The sequence below is a fragment of the Triplophysa dalaica genome, chromosome 7 (genome assembly GCF_015846415.1).
Source record: "Triplophysa dalaica isolate WHDGS20190420 chromosome 7, ASM1584641v1, whole genome shotgun sequence".
Classification (NCBI taxonomy): Eukaryota; Metazoa; Chordata; class Actinopteri; order Cypriniformes; family Nemacheilidae; genus Triplophysa; species Triplophysa dalaica.
This window is the reverse complement of record NC_079548.1, coordinates 4,006,365-4,027,225: the sequence shown is the minus strand read 5'-3', so window position 1 is coordinate 4,027,225 and position 20,861 is coordinate 4,006,365. Positions and strand designations below refer to the sequence as shown.

At 36.1% G+C, this 20,861-nt stretch overlaps 1 protein-coding gene across 2 annotated transcripts; it reads right to left on the bottom strand.

The window, feature by feature from the left end:
- Nucleotides 1–9,957: 9,957 nt before the first annotated feature.
- On the bottom strand, nt 9,958–15,912 carry LOC130426688 (lipopolysaccharide-induced tumor necrosis factor-alpha factor homolog). 2 transcript variants are annotated; one of them, XM_056753590.1, is made up of 9 exons: nt 15,811–15,912; nt 14,400–14,649; nt 12,706–12,738; nt 12,563–12,595; nt 12,400–12,432; nt 12,264–12,296; nt 12,117–12,149; nt 11,065–11,212; nt 9,958–10,903 (listed from the first exon to the last, which is right to left on the bottom strand). In XM_056753590.1, exons 2-9 carry the CDS (start codon nt 14,644–14,646, stop codon nt 10,798–10,800), a joined length of 666 nt encoding a protein of 221 aa, XP_056609568.1. In that variant the 5' UTR covers nt 14,647–14,649; nt 15,811–15,912; the 3' UTR covers nt 9,958–10,797. The 2 variants fall into 2 exon arrangements, with proteins under 2 accessions (XP_056609568.1, XP_056609569.1); XM_056753591.1 differs by lacking the exon at nt 15,811–15,912 and having other exon boundaries at nt 14,400–14,733.
- Between the last annotated feature and the right edge of the window lie 4,949 nt (nt 15,913–20,861).

Here is a 20,861-nt window from a genome sequence, read left to right as displayed (position 1 = left end):
TGCACACATATCAAATCTTTGATTCCAAAACAAATAATGTTTATTCTTATTCAAAACTGACATCAATTTTCTGTGCTGTTATGCGGTTCAAAGTAAAATAAATCCAGGTTATATATGTCTCACTTATTACATGAACTCTTTAATATTACTGTTGTGCAATTCAAAGAAAAAAAATTCAGTACGCATGTGTGGGAGGACCCGGGTCTTGACTTTGCTTTGGGCCCCCAAAAATATAAACACGCCCTTGTGCCCAGGCTTGGACTGTATGTAACTTCAGGTCTGTGTTTGACAAGTGTCTAATAATTTAACTGTACTTTAAAATAATAAGATAAATTATAATTAACACAAATTAAATATTGTAAAATAATTGTTTTAAATAAACCATTTGTTGAATTTTGTTGCATGTTAACTTTTAAATAAAAAAAATGTTGAATGGGTCCTGTAGTTTGGTCTTATTTAAAAATCCGTATGGTACATTGACATCTAGTGGTAAAGCTTGGTATCGCAGTCTTAATTCAAAATATGGGAGAGACAAGTTTAGCCAAGTAGGGTTCTTCTCGTTTTTTTTTACTGTTCTCATAAATAATTCACAGGCGTTCTTTTGTTTGAACGAACGATGACATGAGCAGTAACCTTTGTTTATGTAGTTGCTTTGAAACCGTCTATAAAGCACAAACGTGGTTCTTGACTTGTGATCAAAGGCAAACCACTTTAAATAGAATATATTGGTGCTTTAGTGGTTCTTTATACGGATGTGATGCTATATAGCACCTCAGTCATTCCAATGATTCGCTGAAATACCTTTGAAGAACTACTGAAGAACCAAGATATGGTTCTATATAGCACTCAAAGTGGTTCTTCTATGATTACGAGATAGACCATCCATCTCTTTAAACAAGAACATGCAGTCCACCCAGATGCACAAGAAATCTCTTTCTTGAAACGTGTTAACAGGTTCACATCTTGTTTTACATCCCAATAGATCAATAAAAACCCTGATTGAGGTTGTCATCAATTCATGCATGAAAGGGTTGAAATGACATTAAACTGTGGTGAACCCTGAATGTGAACTCGAAGCAACAAGGCAATCATGTTATGTTCAATTCTTCAACCATTATTTCTGAGTAATGCGCTCAGATGCATCAATGATGATATCACATTGATGGAAAGCACACATTCTCCATCGCTGCAGTTCACCGAGTTCATTTCAGTTACACCTGTTTACTTTGCATACCTGATCAGTCACTTCTGTGATGTGGAAGGGAATCGGCTGATTTTGTCCGTGAAGAGTAATTTTTCCACAGTCCAGCAAATGAGTGTGAAGTGATAGAGAGAACACAAGGCGTTTAATAAAACATAGCTCATGACGTGCATCGATTACTGAGAGCTACAGAGTGGCAGGTCTTTCCTCATGCTCGCTCACACGGTCCTGAGGCTGTGAAGCCACTGCTCAACAATACATGATCTACTTTACCATGCATGACATCTCTTACAGCACATAACTGATCGGTACAAACAATAACTGATATGAATTCATTAATTTTCATGAAGTCATAAACGCATGATGACATTGGCCCAGATCACTCCAACAAAGCTTCACTAATACGGCACGAGTTCATTTCAGAAAGATGGAGAGAGAGATTCTGCGTTGAACAGAATTATCCATCAGCTCGGCTCTAAGCGACAGACCGTATAAATAATGAACCTCACACATTAATAGCAGCCGGTGTATAACATAACTGTTTAATTAGATGTTTGATTCTGGTAAAGAGGTGAAGGAGTTCACACATCAATTTCATTTTTCTACCATCTCTCTCTCTCTCTCTCTCTATCGCACGCTGTCACCTTTATAAGTCGAAGGTGATGAAATTCAATAATGAAAATACGATTTCCCGGACCAAAATCAGACATCTAACGGCAGTGTGGAGGAAATGTGAAACAGACGGTAAAGAACATTGACTGTTGTCACACCTTGCCAGTGTGTTAAAGTAGTGTGAAGACCATCGCAGGCATGTTATAAAACAAGTGAAGACTTTCTTCTCACTCAATATGTCAGAGTAATCTCAGCTAGACCAACTTGTCTGAACCTGTCGGTGTCCCAGAGTGAAAACTGGAGTGCTACTCGCCTTCATATTTTTATATTTTCGCTGTGCTGTAATGTATAACTTGAATGCACTGTATTGATTCGGATAAAGCATCCATGAAATGCAAGAATGTCAATTTGATTTAAATTATTAAGCCAAAACATGAAAGTCTAAACACACAATGTTACAAAAATGCATTAAATTAAGCACGGGTCTATTGACGTTTTCATTTTACGCTGGAGACAGGACTGCATTCAACTCCCGGTCTGTCTTCGGTGTCTAATAATATAAGTATTTATATTTTATTTATGTTACTATTCATTTGTATTATTATGTTATTGTATAATGACTGTATTTAAGAAACGATTTCTTAAATTTTGTTGTATGTTACAATTTGTAGACTGGGTCCTGTAGTTTTATTGTATTTAAAGAAACCGTGTGGTACATTGACACCTAGCGGTCGACCTTGGTATCGCAGTCTAAATTCTAAATATTGGAGAAGCAAGTTTAGCCAGCATACATAAGAAATAACTAGACCGCTCGTTGGTAACCTTCAACTACAAACACATGCAAGTGAATGGAGGTGCTTCGGTTTTTCTGGAAAAAGCACAATTACTCAACCGATTTCAATACTTTCGATTTACGTGGAGTACAGGTATGTTTCGGCTCCAGCTTTCTAAGGATACAGTTCTAAATATTGAGATTTTAAGTAGGTAGAGACACGATGTTTGTGCTGCACGTGCACGTATATCATAAAACGTAAATAATGTAAACGTTCTTGCGCTTTTAATGCCGAAAAAGCGCAGCTCCACGTTTACTTGCATATGTTTACATGCTACTTTGTATGGAATGACAGAATGCGAGCACTTACATTTGCGCTGTCTGAAGTCCCAGATCCAAATGTAATACCGCAGGTCTCAAACGCCATAATATGTGTATTATATTTGTATTAAAACATAATAACAATTTCAACAATGGCGCATGCCGACTTCCGTATGTATGGCGCGAAAACTGTGTGTTTGCTGTATTTTAAGTCGCCCATGCATGTATTAGACCGGTTAACTGCTAAAATTTAAGCGTCGGAGCAAAATATGCATTCTATCTAAAAGCGAATGCTCACCCAGACCTGCCTGAAACGCATTGTGTAATCACACCCCGTCAGTTCGTGGTATGATTTGACCAGGTAAGGCTGGCGTACCTGTCAGTACAATTGCTTTGGAACCTGATGTTCCAAATATGGTAAAAGCGTCACATTTCCGTCACACGCTTGCAGTATTTGACCAATCACTTCGCACTGGTGAACTGGCCAATCATAACACTCCTCGCTTTTCAGAGCGATGAGCTTTGTAAAAAATCTGCGTGTTTCAGAGAGGAGGGGCAAAGAGGAGATACAAACGTTTGAACCTTACATCGTGTATACACATTGCATTACATAAAACAAACGATAATATTCGTTTTAGCCGTATCATACAACCCCTTTAAATTAAAATGACAGTATTCCCAGAGATTTATTCTGTTTGAAAGAGGTCCCACTTTTTTCAGATTTCACCCACATTAAAATGCTGCAGTGTTCTTCATTCACCAGAGGAAACTGTAGTATAAATATATAGCCACTATACCGTAGTATGATACTACTAGCACTTTAAGTATTACTATAGTATATTGATATACTGTGGTAGCATACTTTAATAATTACTTAAGTAGGGTTCAAAAACAAAACAGTATGGAATTTTATTACTTGTAAAATCCCAAGTATACTACAGTATTTTAATATGGCTATGTTTTACAGTAATAACAGTAAATGTAGTGATTTCACATCATGCTAGACTAAAGATTCATGCAACAAAATATATTTTGATTCATATTTCATAAAAAATAGAATGGGTTGATGGGATTATTTATATATCTCATGAAGTATATTGTATCACACAAATGTGCTAGATTTTTGTATGGCATACATCACATCATGCAATTTCAAACGTTAGACCAGATAGTTTACGTAGCAAAGGTACATTTTGCTTATTTAGTTAGACCTCCATCAAATATCTATTTCCCAACCTTCACATGCTTCCTCCGGTGCATGTTTAGGGATTTCCTAGGGCTTCTCCTGGTTCCCATATCAATGTCTAAACTGCATGAATATGATGAGTGAAATTAAGGCTTTCATTTTGTTAACACAATGTGTTGCGTCTCCGTGACGTTCTCGACGTGCTTTGCACTTCAAACGCTTTCCCATCTGCGTTCTCTCATTAATGCTTTTCTTTCAACCGCATCAATACCCCCAGAAAGACTCGGACAGCTTTTATTTCCCTTTATTAAACCAGAAGACCATTAAATCTCATTCTGGAAACCTTCAGAAGTGTTTATTAAAGCATTCATCTCCTCACATGGCTCTGTTCAGTTAGTTAGCGAGATATTAATGATCGTTTAATGTATTCGCTCTCTCTCACCCGGCGGCCTTGATCTGTGGGAGCTGAGACTGGATAAACAACGTGTTTTAACGCCCGGTACAAAACAACTTAATACGAGCATGCGTCTGCGAAACAGAAACAACAAAGTCAAGTTGACATTTCATGAACCTGAGCGGAGGACATAGAGAAACCTTCACATAGAATCTGAATGCCCATTGGGAACACGAGCGGGTTTAAGTCAATGCAAATGCTTTATACGTGGGCAAAAAAAACTTCAAACTGTGAATGTTGTAAAGCATCAATCTTTGCTCAAGCCATTCTGAAATATGAATTGTCTATATACGGTCTCGATTTATTTGTCCCGAATTTACCCTTCCAACCAATTCTGCACAGTTCTTCAAAACAGATCCGCATTGTCCTATAGATAATAATGACAAGCTTTATTTTCATTCAGCTCGGCTCAATCGCTTCTCATCCTCTGTTGTTGTTGTCTCGAGTGGTTTACAGTGATGCATTACAAAAGGCCATAGCTGTAAGGTTATAGAAACAGCTTTGTTTATCCGTCAGAATTTTCTAACTCTTACGCTGATGTCCGTAGGTTTGATTGGTTGCAGTTGGAATTGGATTGTTTCATCCTATGATGACCTTAATGTATATTTGATTGTGAAGTTTATCCCTCAGCAAAGTGTTGAAATCTAAAAACTGAAGCAGAACCTCACAAATAGTTTTTTATTGCTTCTATGTTGTGTATGTTGAAAATATAACTATCGCTTTTTTTATTGCAACGAAATTTAGCAAGAGCTTGTGTTTGTATGCATGAATGTCTAATGTGTGTATTGCAATAAGTAGGGTTGCGTGATTAATCATATTTTAATCGTGATAATAATTTATGCTTCCCAGAATTACAGTAATTGGGCATAATCGTTGTTATATTAATGTTTTAAAAGCAAGAACAAAACTCTCCATAAGGTCGGAAAATCTTGCAATAAAGATGGGAAATCATCGCAAAGCTTGTATCTTATAAACTACTTTACAGGAAACACACATTGTTTTCACTTCATTTCTACTATTTAGATTTTTTTTGGCAAAACCCACAGTCCAAGGGTTACCAATGACTTATAAACAAAAGAACAAGAAATATAAAATGGAGTAGCAAGGTTTCTGAAGGTCACAAAATGTCATTTTTTCTGGTGATGTGTTTAGATGATTGATTGCGTGTGTTGAAGAAGTTCAATGGCAGCAGATTATAACACACGCATTGGCTGTAACGAATAGGCCTAATAAACTTGCTAGAGTAAAATTAAAAGCAAAAGTTCTGAACTGACAAAATAATCGTGTTTATTAATCGTGATAAATTGATTAGCAAAATAATATTTTTTTATAATCGTGATTATCATTTTACCGATGATCTTGCAGCCCTAACATTATGAACATCGCAGTAGTTTGCAAGGACAAAATAATCATACAGATTCCAAAAGTTATGTATGATCAAAGTTTTGGGTTGATGCAGACAGCAGAGTGACTTTGTCTGATGTGTGGAAGATGATCAATGATCAGACTATTTGGGTTATATCATTTTTCAGTTTTTAATGTACTTTAATGTACTTTAATGTGGTTTAAATTGAATTTACCAAGCATTATGGTATCGTATATAGTATAGCATTATTGGTTATTTATCATGTGATTTTAAATCTGAAACTCACTTGGATCCCTTGTTTCATTGTTTTATATAAACGTGCTATTTCTTTCAGAGGCTACTATACATATTACCTGTTACATTAAAAAGGTAAAAAAAAATATTTCATAGATTTGTGAGTGTGATGTCATCACAGATTGTTATTTCAGTCACGTGTAATATTATCTCACTACCTGTACTGTAAATGTAAAAGTATGGCCGGATGAGTCGTATGTGTTTGTATTCTTTACAGTTCCAGTAGACCTCAGCGTCGCCCCCGAGCTTCCTCTGTGAAAGCAGCGTGCTGAAGGTCACAGCCTCCCACGTGTGAGGATGTTGTGTGGTTCTGTCTTTCATGTTCTCTGGGGGTCTTCTTTGAGTCTTCGGCCCCTCTGGCCACACGCGAGGCCCCGGCAACACGACCCTTTGAGGGCTGAATGATAAGCCTTGATTATTGAGTGATTATATCTGACGCAGGCCAGGCATGAAAGGTGTTTGTTTTAAAACACCCTTGTTTCCGAGGTCCGGTTTAACATCAAAGGTAGCAGAGGGGGCGGAGGGAGAGACGGGACGTGTGACATTTATTAAAAGTGAAGAGAGAGGTAGCAGATCCCTTTCATTTTCTTATCGTACATGTCGGTTTCTGCTTCACCTGTCGGATGGAGAAACAAATACTGCCGGAAACTAGATTTGTAGGACATGGGTTGGACAAGATCTAAAGGCGTTCGTTCTTTTAATGAGTTGGAATATAAATTGAAGTGGTAACAGGTGTTAAATCGAAATGACTGGAAGAAAATTTCAATGCAACACAGCCACACAACAGAGGAACTTCATTAGTCCAACATCAATTATTTATGTCAAAAATCAATCATTTCCTAAAAAAAATCTTTATTTGTAATTATGCATTCCCCTGATATCTATATTGCACATTATTTGCACTATAACATGTAACATTTAAATATCGTTCCATTAAATCATAAAACCTTTGTTATATTTAATAAGAGCATAAAATATAATTCTTTCTCAGGGTTTGTTTTTTAAAGCTGCAATTTGTAACCAAAAAATAAACAATCGGTTATTAAGCAAGTACATCAAAATCAATGTTGGAAACGACTTCGTTACATTTCCCCGATTTACAAGCTTATCAAAATGATTTATACAATAACTGGCGGGTATGATTCTTTTCATCATGACAGATTGCAGCTTTAAATATAATTTAGACGTAGAAAATACAAACTTCACTCGCAAGTCAAGTCCAATTTCCATCTGCATGCTGCCGTCTGATTCTACAAGTAGTTTCAGTGAATTAATGTGTGGTTGCATTGTTTTCGTCTGAGATTTTATTGTCCCCCGGAGGAAAATAAAGTCTGACTATATAGAAGAGTACCATATTGGCTGTTAACGCATGATCTGACGTGTCATTCATGTCTGTAGCGTAACGGTGCTGGACAATTTGTGTTGCAGATATTTAGGTTCAGAAGTTTGTTTCAAATCGAATATAGAAGATTATTAGTTAATAAATGAACGGGTGGAGTGTTTCTCTCTCAGATATGAGATTCTGGACCCTCTGGCTTCTACTTTGATTCATTTTCTGAATCGGGACACGAACTGGTTTCCATTGACAGGTAATCAGTCTTTCACTGCCTTTTCTCTGCTGTGAGGGACGCCTCTACAGACGCACGTACGGCTGACGCATGGATTCATTCATGCCCGCAGGACAGGTCATTGTGTTGATCTGTCATAGGTCACTTAAGTGTCAGGTATGTGTCTTAAAGGGATGTGTCAAAAATGCAAATTCTGTCATCATTTACTCTCCCTGGAGTTGTTACAAATCCGTATGCATTTCTTTGTTCTGATGAACACAGAGAAAGAAAGTTGGAAGAATGCTTATGACCAGACTGTTTTGCCCCCCATTGACTCCCATAGAAGTGACTCCGAACTGTTTGCTGTCCAACATTCTTCAAAACGTCTTCAACAGAACAAAAAAAAGTTAAAGTTAATTTTTTCTACAATGGGAGTCAATGGGGGGCAAGATCTATTTGGTTATAAGCATTCTTCCAAATATCTTTCTCTGTGTTCATCAGAACAAACACATGTATACAGATTTTATACAGAAACTTGAAGGTGAGTAAATGATGACATCATTTTTGGGTGAAGTATGCCTTTAAGAACCAAGAATAGGAAATCTGTTTCAAGACAGTTCTTTTAGACACAGAACAGGTAATTGTCGTATAACAAAGATTAAATGTGATTAGAAATGTTTGAGTTCATGAAAACGTAGATTGTGTTGCATGTCTTGGCAAAACTGAGCACTTTTGGGGGCATTTAGTACCCTCTTCTGCAGACTCTTACATATTTATTAATGACATATTTGTCTGATTTGAGCATCTCTTAAGGTTACACTCTTTGACCTTCTTTCGCTAACCGAACCTCAGAGCTGTAGGGCCGTCCGGTCTCCGTCTCTCTCTTTACCGTGAGATCGGTTCATTGAGTTCATGTAGTTTAGTAGTCTGTGGCCGCTGGCACACTAATCTCGCTCACCTCATTGTTCTGCCTTTCTGCACCTTTCAGTCCGACACACGTTGATGAATTAGTATGGCGGGCGGCAGAGAGCCATTCACCACTCACACACGGGCTCCACCTGCCTTTTCTTTTTTACTTTTTAGATCATAAAGATTTTATGGGCAGCAAAACGGGTGATAAAAATTTCTCACACACTATGCCGAATATAATGAAAACGAGCGGGTTGAATAATAAAGACTTCATTCTCATCGTTTATGCGTAGAGCCTTTGTGAAACCTCTCGGGATTGGCTAACACTTTTACCTGTATGTGTAGTTCTACACAAGCGCCATTGAAATTGTAATTGCCTCCTTTTTTATGTCTGACCAAGAAGGCCAAGGCTGTAATTTTCCACTCTTATTGGTTTTAGTTCGGATTTGTTTGCAAGAAATCATTTTAGATAACGACTTTTTTCTGTTTACCGTGTTAGATTTATACCAGCTAAGCAAAGTCAAGTGAAGATCATTTTTGTATAGTGTTCTTCACTTATTATAAAGTCACGCTATTATGTCTAGTATGTCTTAATACTTGACATTCAGCTGGAAGTAAAGATTTTTCAGTTTGGCATTCACCTCGACTGTTTTATGGGCAAACAATATCAAAGTACTTTTACTTTTTAACTATAAGTAGAAGTATGTAGAAGTATGTCAGTGAGTTTAAGTTCAAAGTGTAGGTAAATATACAGTATATGTATATAAACATCACACTTACTGGTGAATATGATTCAATATGTGTTAATCTTTACAAATAACATATTGGCCTTTACTACAATTGAAAGTGAAATTAACTTTGTGAGTTTTAAAGTATCTGTCAGAAAGATCCTGTCATGTGAAGTTCTCTATAAAGGGACTGTGGTTCCGTGCGCCATCTGGTGGTACCCTATACATATTGCATGCAAACACTTGCAGCACTTCTTATAATTATACTAGGCCCAACAATTAAAATCCACTCTTTCTTCATTCACATGTCACTTTAAACTGAATGTCTTTCTTCTGCAGAATGCAAAAGAAAATATTTTGAAGAACACCGGTCACCAAATACCATTGGCCCCATATACGTCTGTTGCATGGACACAGAACCACTGAAGCATTTCTTAAAAAGACATGAGAGTGAGTAAATGATGACAGATTTGTTTATTTTGGTGAAACTATCCCAGGAATACAGCAATGTTAGGATATATTTAGATTAACTGAACATCCACAAGAATTTTATCCATTTACATTTTATTATAACTATTTTATATACACAGAGTGCAAATGTAAGAGCTTCGTTCCAATCCCTGGAGATTTACTTTGTCTCTACTACTATGTTGTTGTTCAGCAGACTTTTATTTCAAGGTTATTATACAATGCCCTCAGGTCTCACTTGGGCAAGAAACTGCTGATAAATAGTGATAAATAATTTTTAAATCACAAAATTATAGGTGAGAAAATAAATCTATAGTATTTGTCTCTACCTAGAATAATCTCTCTTGAATATATATCTTCTTTTCTTCCATACATAATAATATGATACATTTTAATGATAATCACAACTGTAAACCTTGAGATAATAACATAAGACAGGCTTATTATGAGATATTGATGCTAAGAGGCGAATTGAACTTAGACTAGCCAAGAAAAGCAATATAATGAAACATTTTATGAGGATGCCCAAAAAGCCAAGTTAATTAACATGTTAACCTTCAAGTTACGAGACAATGAACATAACAATCATCCCATAAGGCACAATATATGAGACTGCTTTAAATAGAAGCTTGAAACGGTTGTTGTTCATCTTTTAAGGAAAAGTCAGACGTTTCAATCTTAGAATTTACTGATATAGTTCATATAGACATAGTTGCCTATATTTAAAGTTTCACAGCTAGACTTGTCGTATAAATATCATGGATGTAAACTCGCTGCTTGTTTTACAATTGTTGAATTCATTAAGTTATTAATATAAATATGATTTTTTTTTAATTACAACGAATGTGAATTTAATTTGAAATATCTATGTCTATGCCCATTAGATCCTATTGAAATCATAGGTCTCAAACTTGCACGCAGGCCGTGTTGTGATACACATCACAGGCGCTTGTAGAACGACAGGACTTTGTTGCAGTTAGGGCAGCGATGCTCCACGTCTTTACAAGAATCCATCCAGAATGGTGCGATACAGCACGGCCAACACCTGCAGAAGACACATGAGAATCACCTGTCTCTTCTCGTTTTAGTAATCCTTCGTTTAGAAATATATAAATATTCCTGTGGCGTATAACACAGAGTGTCCTACTGAAAACAATATAAGATTTTCATTTTATCTGATAGTATTGGAAGGAGGTTCAGTTTTACCCAACGAGGGCGAGACAGCCGCATGCAAGCCAAGCCATGAGTCCAGAGTAGTAGTCTGTGATGGTGATCACTTGATGTTTACAGTGAGGGCACATGGTATGACCAGGATGATCACGCAGGCTTGGAAGTACCCTCGAGTTTGTCATAGCTGTAATGAAGGAAAACACAAACACATCACTGTTTGAACACAACTAGAACCATATTTACAATTGCAATATTTACAATCTTTGGTATAGATTATGCACTCTATAAATAGGTCATAATATACTTATTGTATATTTTCCGTATTCATTTTTTACAGTGTATTTTACATTTTACACTGCATTTTATTACATTTTAGCATTAACGGAAATGTCCTGGTAATTTTCAGGAAGAACTTTATCCGTTTTTTTTTTTTAAGATTTAATTTTGGCATTCTTGCTTTATTAGTATAGTAAAGTGAGAGAGGGGACAGGAAGCAAAGTGGGAGAGAAAGAAGGCGGTTGGTTCGGGAAAGGACCATGAGACGGGAATCGAACCCGGGTCGCCCGATGCGCAACAGCGCCAAAGGTCAGAGAACTGCCTATGACCCCGACTCTTACAGCGTGATATAAACTCACTGTTATATGATTATTTAAAATATATATATATATATATTTAAAAATAAAAAATATGAAAAGTAATTCACATTATAAAAGAATCTTTCTGTAAAATAATGTTTGTTTAATGAAAATAAGTTATGTTTTTTGACACTTTGAGCATGAACCCTATCAATGATTTTTAAGGTGCTTAAAAGGTTCTGCACAGCTGTGATCCCAAAGAAGAACCATTTTTGGTTCCTCAAAGAGCCATTCAGTCAAAGGTTGTTTAAAGAACCTCCTCTATTACTTTTTTATAATCTGAAGAACCTTTTTCGCCACAAAGGACCTTTTGTGAAGCAGAAAGGTTCTTCAGATGTTAAAGGTTCTTGATGGAACCAAATCGTTCTTCTACGGCGTCGAATGACTTTTTGAAGCATCTCTTTTTAAGAGTGAACTGAGCCAAGTGTTTGATAGTTGAAACTTGTAACTTACTCATAGGTTGAGGGTACATCCCTGGGTTTTGACCTTTAGAAAAATATTTCAAAACATTATTGAAAACATAATGCAGTATTGCTGCACATATTGAAGTATTATACTTGACTGTATGTTTGAGAGTGTTAGCTGAAGACTTTAACTTACCCATGGCAGGAGGGTACATCCCAGGGTTTGGACCTTTGACAAAAGGGAAGTTGTAGTTTTTTAGACTTTAAATTGACGAATTCATTGATGAATGAAAATAAACGCTTGCAATTGATAATTGGAGATCATAACTTACCGGCAACCTGAGGGTACATTCCAGGGTTTGGACCTTTAGAAACAGATTTGGACATCCATCAATAAGCAGTACTTCTGCTTTACTCTCATTATTGAATATATGTTTTTGGACCTTGGACACTAAATTAAATATTTGAGATTGAAATATGACAATTATAACTTACCGGAAACCTGAGGGTACATCCCTGGGTTTGGACCTGTTGAAAACAGATTGAAACATCCATTAGAAAACACTGCTTTAATGCTGCTTTACTCACAATAGCAGTGCATGTTTTTGAAGCTTGGATATATGAAGACCATGACTTACCGGCAGCCTGAGGGTACATCCCGGGGTTTGGACCTTTAGAAACCGAAATAAAAATTGTTTAAAATAAATTCAAAACACCCGCATTGAACACAAACCTGCATAACTTTCTTTCTTCTGCAGAATATAAAATAAGATATTTTGAAAAATGTGGTGACAGAATAGCACAACCCCTCATTCACTACTATTGTAATCATTTCAAGTGAATCGGGGGCTTTTAACAACATTCTACAAAATATCTTCTTTTTTGTTCTGCGAAAGAAGGAAAGTCATACAGGTTTGAAATGACAGGCGAGGGAATAAATGATGAGACAGTTTTCATTTTGAAGGTGAACTACTCCTTTAAAGTATACCGCCGTTTACCGGTTTACTATGATAAATAACATTTTATATTTTAAAAACATTTATTAATTTTAATGATGTTTTCAGATTCACTTGAGTGAACAATATGCATTTTGTTTTGAACTTAAGAGATACTGTAAGTGTCCACTATGCTTGAAAGGGTTAAATCTATAGTATATTATAGTATTTATAATTGTTATATTGCACTATGGAACAATATACAACAGATTCTGGTGAAGATGATTATACAAATAAAGCTTCCAAAATGAGATAACAAATAACTTTGCTTAAAAAAATCATGTTTTTTATTATGTTATGATGTTTTTATTGTGTTTTATTGTGTAAGTTAGCTGTATTATATAAGTTATTATGACTAAAATCAAAACAAACCAACTGCAGTTTGATTTATATTAATTGGAATGTTCCAACAAAAAACATGATTTTTTAAAAATGTATAAATCAGAGTTATCTCGTATTTGAACCAATCTCTTCAAATATTGTGTGTGTAATCCATAACATCGTATCCTATTTACAAATTACAGAAAGGTTTGTTACGGAAGCTACATTGTCAGTAAAACTAATATTTGAATGTTTTATCAGATCATATTTTGACTCATCTAAATCCTCTCCTCCTGCTATACCGCTAGAGTCCACCAGAGGGCCACAGGCCACATTTTGGGAAGCATTGCTTTAAAATCATGAGTACCCTAATAAACACCAACTACTGAATGATTTTTACTCCGATTAAACACCAACCCTGTATTTAAAATGTCTGGAAACATGACTGCTGTTTTACTCTACAACAACAAACACAAACACTGCATTCCAAGCAACTTGAAACACGTCTGTGTTTTACTCAAATACAACAAACACAGATATGCTGTCAATTGCGGTCACAACATTTAAATAAGTTCATATCAGAATAAGTTTTATGGATACAGATGTCTGCAGTGTGATGACTCCGACTAAAGGCCTCGTTCCTCCTCCCAGAATTTAGGGAAAAGTTATGTAAATCCCTTGCATTTACAATGCATTTCTGCATAAATTGTCTTTCCTGAACAAACCTCATGAACATGGCTGTGTGGGATGAATAAGTATGTGAACATTGGCATTAAATAAATCCAGGTTCCGTCCAGCACAATGTCAAAAGTTATTCTTCATTCTGAAGTGTGATTATAAATTCTCATCATAAAGTGTCTATCATTGTGTTATATTTCATAGTTCTTCTGGGTGTGTTTGTATAATCGTTGTGATTTTATTTATACAAGTAAGTGATCAGAATGCTTTGATTCCACCACATAATATAAATCCAGCTGCGATTATGAAGTGGCTCCGATTATAAGGAAGAATCTTACCTGCTTGAAAGTACGGATTGTGAACTCCAGTTTTGATGCCCGGCTCTGGGGATGCTGCATATGCCATGTTCACAGTATACGGAGGTGCCTGGATTTCCAGTTCATTCTGGCTCGCATCTTTTCCTCCATAATCTACCGGATGACCTGGGTACGGTGGGGCACTCTCCGGGACTTCAGCGTCCTCCATGTCCTCCAAATATTCCACCTCTTCCAAATCATCCAGATCATCATCCATGCCTTTATCCATAGTCTTAGGTAAGGAAACAGTACAATTATTACAAAATCACAATAAATGTATTCCTATATCATCTAATCGGATTTATGGCACGTTACAGGGGACATCCGCTGTTTCTCATCTCAACTTAAAAGTGTACTAGACTCCGGCTGCGTGCTTGCGCCCCAATGCAAATGTCAAAAAAATGTTGTCAAGACGTATTCAAATCTCCACAGTGCAGCCAAATTTCATTCCGACATGGAAACTTTCTGTTTGTAGAGGACTTTTCCTTTTGCTCATGGAAACCACAGCCTCATCAGGACCAGGAACTGAAGACACGATGTCGCCTGTAACAACCAAGTCTGAAGACTTCCCTCCTCCATTTGAAAGTCAAATCCAGGTATTTCCGAACACATTAAGATTGTTTGAATTTCACTTTTCACCTTATTTACAATTACAATGAGCGAAGGTCATCGCGTGCCTAAAACTATCGAGATGTTTGCTCCTTTGTCAAATGGAAGAATAGCTTCATTTATTTTGTGTGGTTTCTGTCAGAAATTACATTTTTATTCTGTCAGTTTGACCGAACCATTAACATCAACTGGAAATCTAAAAAGGGTATATTTTTTACGTTGTATACTATGTTAAAGGGCACGACAGGTGTATTGTAATTGTTTTAGTGTACTGCCCGTGTGACAAGTACGGAGAAGCAGATCTAGATTTACTAAAGGGATAGTTCACCAAAGTATTTTTAAACCGGTATGATTTTTGTCTTCTCCAGAACATAAAGGAAGATATTTTGAAAAACGTTGATAACCAAACAACATAGAACCCCATTGACTTCCATTGTATGACCATTTCTCAAAATATCTTCTTTTGTGTTCCACTGACGAAAGAGTCTCTTTTTTTAAGCTAAATCTGTTACATCACAATTCTAAATACACTGTGTAGAGTGACATCACATCGCCCTAAATTATTTTTCCTTATTTTCATCATACAGTCAAAGCAGAGGCATAATTATTATATGAAGAATGGTCAAAAATGAATGCCCTCCGGATGTGATGTGCAGTAGAACCTAGCATCTGTACCTCTCTGTTTAATTGACGTTCTGTTAACAACATTTTTACCAAATTAAAAACACATTCATGATTCTATATCACTTTATATCCTTTCTGTCTTTGACTGATAAACACTTACCTACAGGACTGATGGTTGAGTGAGATAGTTGAGGTCGATGCGGTTCCTCTTTGGAGATCAGAAGAATCGGGGACTTCAGGTGGATCAATGGGTGTGTGTGAAATGTAGAAGAGTGGACGAAAAGATGCCAAAAAATGGGAGGAGATGGGATCCGTACCATATATACACTTCCTGGGGATGGGTCAGAATGCCAGCCAACCGGCGATTCAATTAGTGAAGTTCACTTTTTAAATGTAGTCCTTAATATATTTATTGGTAGTGCTTTAATGGACGAGTTAGAAACACAGTTTCATAGAGAGTTTTAACAGTCAACCATTGCTCTGAGATGCTTCATATTTACTGTAGATATTCTGTAAGTATATAGATATAAATCTAATTGTATAAATACATCCATCCATCAAAATGCCTTAAAATAGTTTAAACGTTTCTCTTGTTGTTCTGGTTATCACTTTCATCTCTGAGATGAACAAAGATGCTTTTTTGGCTATTTAATTATCTATTTCAGGTCTTCAGTGGCTTGTGTAACACACATACAGTAAATGTAGCTAAGAAACACACAGTTTGCGGGACATTGGAAAAAACGCACATATTTAGTTTTCTTGTCGTTCCGTGTGTTTTGAGCAACATACTAACTTGTTTGAATATCTTTGCATCTCCAAGTGAGTTGACGTAGAATCGTCCACGTTGAGGGAACCAAAATGTGTTGTAGAGATTATCGGTTGTGTAATGACTGTGTCTCAGTTTTTTGTTTTAAATCTGATCACAAAGAACTTGAGAAACACTAGAACATTTTATTTCTTAATGTTTTAACCTGCTTTAAGATTGATGTAGGGAAAATTCATCTTATCCTAAGAATGTATTAAACAACATCATATAATAAGTTAAAAACAGATACTTTCTGAGTTTACTTGATGAACATATTTATTAATTGTATTTTGCCCAAATCAAAACAATCCCAAAAACAATTCAGATGTCCTTCCCCTCGTGATTAAGTGTGATGTGTTTGTCTTTTTTTAGAAGACTTGCTCTAGCATTCTGGTTTTGAGTGTGTTGTAGTATGAAATCCAGGATCCATCACAACAATGCTTTAGTCACGTTTAAATTTTATTTTCTAAGTGTAATACTTCGAGTAGTCTATGCAGAAATATGCCTTGAGACATGGGCCACACAGTGGTCAACAGTTCAAGAAAATTCTTTATGATTTTGTATATTTATATAGTAATACTAAAATAAAAATTAAAGCAGCTTAAAAGTTTGAAAAAGCTTGTCAAAAAACTAAAACACTTATTTTAATGGGGAAAAAAAGCAAAAGTTGTTCCACTTTCGGCCACTAGATGTCGATGTCCCCACTTGTTGTGGGCAGCTAATTTTTCACACTTGTGTTGATCACATGATCATTATAATGCATTTTAAACTCACTAAAGAATAGTTTATGCATATATTCTGATTCATATCTCGAACATTTGACGTTTCGTATAAGCAATAAAAACATGACATTAAACCAATATTTTGTGTTCTGGTCTTGGTAAGGTATATGATTACATACAACACATTTTTCTGCTTACAGTTCTGTATGCTCAGCTACAACACAAATTGTTGTTGAGGTTTACCTTCATCTGTGTTGCCTAAAACAAATATCCCTTAAGGGACTTATAAAGTAATAATAATAAATTAATGGACGCATTTATTTGTGTTACATTTTATGTACGAAACAAATAGTGACCTGCTGTCATTGAGTTTGTTATTGTTTTGCATTTGGCTATAATATAACTATCCACTTTGTGTACTTTTTGTACTCTGTTAATGTGATTGAATGTCTGTTTTTCTCTTCATTATTTAAACTTTTCCATAGATTGGCTGCACTAGACAACTATAATTGAACAATTTCTTGAGGCATTAAGGTCAAGTCACCTGACCAAAGCGCTGCTTATTCAGGTTTTCCAGGTATTTTCCATTTTGCTTTAATGGCTTTGAGTTCAAAACAGGAACGATTTCTCAGAACCATTTTCATAATCACAGCCATTAAAGCCTGCTGATAATGTCCCTTGTGTAATGGTGTTGTTTTTGTCAGAGACATATTTCGTTCGTTTTAAGATTCTGAAGATGTCCTTAGATTTGCTTGTGTTGTGTTCTTATTTACATTATACAGTATATCTTCTGTTCTGAATGCAAAAAAACACAGATGTTGGTTATTGTGAAGTTCTCTATGAATCTGGCACAATTTAGTTCAGATGCTGAACATGAATTGTTAAAGGGATAGTTGCCCCAAAAATTAAAATCCTGTCATCATTTAACTTGCCCTCAGATTGTTTCCACCATGAATACATTTCTTTGAAAGAATGGCAGTATCTCAGCAAATCTCATCCCCCATTGATTCCCATTGGAAGGAAGATATTTGGAAGAATGCGAGTAACCGAGCAAGTTGAATTCCCTACTAGGCTCAGTTACTAACATTCTTCCAAATATCTTCTTTTGTGTTTAGCAGAACAAAGAAATGTACACATGTTTGTAACAATCTGAGGGCGAGTAAATATGACAATTTATCGTTTTTGGGTGAACTATCCCTATAAACGGCCATTTGAAAGGGACTAGGTCAATGATGCGTCCGCCATATATTTATTTCCTTTTCAGACCAACACAATTTCCTAACAGCTTCCTGAAATAACCCACAATCCCATTTCTATTCCAATTAAATGAAGGGCATTTAAAAGCCTTATTTGTTTAATGGCACCTGAAATTGAATTGACTCATAAACCCTTACCAATAGAGTTTAACGCCTCGCTAAACCGGCCAATTTAAACAGAAAGTGCCTTTTCCATTCTCAGCGGGTTCAGGTGACAGAAAACAATCTCTTCTAGATGGGCGTTTCCTCGTCCACTCCCATAGGTGAACTTCACAAAGGACACATTTAATATACCTGGAGGTCACACAGACTTTAAAAGTTAATGATTTATTGTCGTGATACAGCTCACAAGTTTTAATAGGATTTCAGCGTTTCTGCTTTTTGAGTGTTTTCTTTGCTCAGTGTGAACTGTGGTTCAGTGTGTGTTTGTTTATCTTCTGTAATTGTTTTGCTGACCGCAGAGCAATGTTGCGGCGATGATGTCACTGCAGGACGACACACATCAACACATCATGCAGATTTATTCATAGTGAAATTTAATATCCCTCATGCAAACAACAACGAATAACTAATACATTAATATAATCAATAACTGCATATATATTTGAAATGTTTAGAATAATAATACTGTAAGAGTAATAATTGTTAATATATTAGAATATTTTGCTTAGAAATTGGATGAGTTTCATATATTGAAAATTATGCACTAGGTTCCAATATATGGAAATGTATTATTTAATAATATTAATAATGAATCATATATATACGACTACAAGCAACTTACAGTGCATTCAGACTTAAAGTTTTATCTGTACTATGTTTGTTTTCTTGATATCGAACCAATACCAAAGCATATGTCGTTTTTTGGATAGATATTGTAAATGACATGAATTTGATCTCTTATAACGACCAACAAAAAATTTCTTATCTCGCCCATATTTCATATACAGCATGTCCATGCAAACAAACCAAACTTGAATATTTAGAACAGATGGATTTTATGTCCCAGTGCATGCTGGGGAATGTCCTCTGGTTTGACATTGACAGTTTGTAAGGTTGGATGTAGAGATAAAAGACAGGTGTCACCTGCACGGCAGACACCTGCAGGCTCCTGCGCCCTGAGTTTGTCAGTAAACAGTGTGAATATGAGGGTAGAGCGAAACAGAGGAGAGAGAGAGAAGTAACGTGTGGATGAGGCAACTGTCATGGCTGTGCATGGAAAACTGGTCTTTCTAACATTAACAAGTCAACTCAAGGTATCTGGTCCGTCTGTAAACATGCGAACTGAACTCAAAACACACTCCTGTGACCTGTTGATGCTAAAACTGTAATGTTGTATTGTGACTGTATCACGTTTACATTTGAGAGTTATATATTTTCTAAATTTTCTTTAGAGAATATGTATAAAATAAAATGTAAAAGGGAAAGTGTTTGAATATGTGTAGATGCACAGGAATGTGCTTACGGGCTGAAATTTATAGTGTGCAAAGTGCAACAGTGATGGTGAAAGTGAGTTGTTGAAGCCTGTTGCTGGGTGGTTGTTTATGGGTAGATGGCTCTGAATCCCATGAGTGTAGCGTTTCGGAAAGCTCATGAAAGGTCTTGTCTGGCTTTTTGTGAGCAGCGTACAATGAATCGTTCTGCTGATTGGCTGAATCAGAGCAACAGCAGAACATTTAATCTCACGAAAGACTCGAATTTCTTTAGTTGTCACCGAAAGCGCATTTCCGAACGAATGTTAAGGAGAGCACGTTTTGAACCGATTTGGAGGAATTTCACACCCCAGACGGAGCGTGTTGTAATGCGTCATGGGATACTGCAATTCTACCTTAACGCCCATGCACGGCAAGAACAACAACTATAAAGATAAAGATTTAAAAATCATTCTGAATTCAATAGAATAGCACCACAGTACACACCACAACTATAACAATACAGAGGGTCCATATTGTTGGGGTCACTTTCAGGGTTCTTTGTTTAGTTCTAGTTGATGAAAATTTGACAGCCAAATGAGCCAATCCAAAAATATACTGAAATAAAGAGTGTGCACATTTACAGTAAACACCATCCCTTGCAGAAAAGACATGAATTTCACATTTTTGGGGAATCTCATGTTAAACCCATGGGATGACATGTTCAACATGTGTTGACATATGAAGAACATGTGATCACATGCGGAGACATATCACAACACATGTGATTCCCATTTTAGGATTTTAGGCTCTCCTGTTTTTGCCAAGTACTTGATATCCTTAAAGCAACATCATGTTGACCCTGGGACAACATATACATCAACCAATCAGCTTTCAGAAATAAGTTAAAATTTTTTTAAAGTTCAATCTTCCAACCAGCTACTTCTAGACCATTTTATTTCACTTATCATTTCCCTCTGATTTTAGGGGTAAGTTTTGGTTAGTGTTGTGGTTTG

What these genes read in the sequence shown, in the direction of transcription:
- LOC130426688 (XM_056753590.1), bottom strand. Translation starts at nt 14,646, where the DNA reads ATGGATAAAGGCATGGATGATGATCTGGATGATTTGGAAGAGGTGGAA. An exon ending in AATGTACCCTCAGGTTGCCG is followed by an intron (nt 12,297 to 12,399) that starts GTAAGTTATGAT and finishes CTTTTGTCAAAG; the next exon opens with GTCCAAACCCTGGGATGTAC. An exon ending in GATGTACCCTCCTGCCATGG is followed by an intron (nt 12,150 to 12,263) that starts GTAAGTTAAAGT and finishes ATTTTTCTAAAG; the next exon opens with GTCAAAACCCAGGGATGTAC.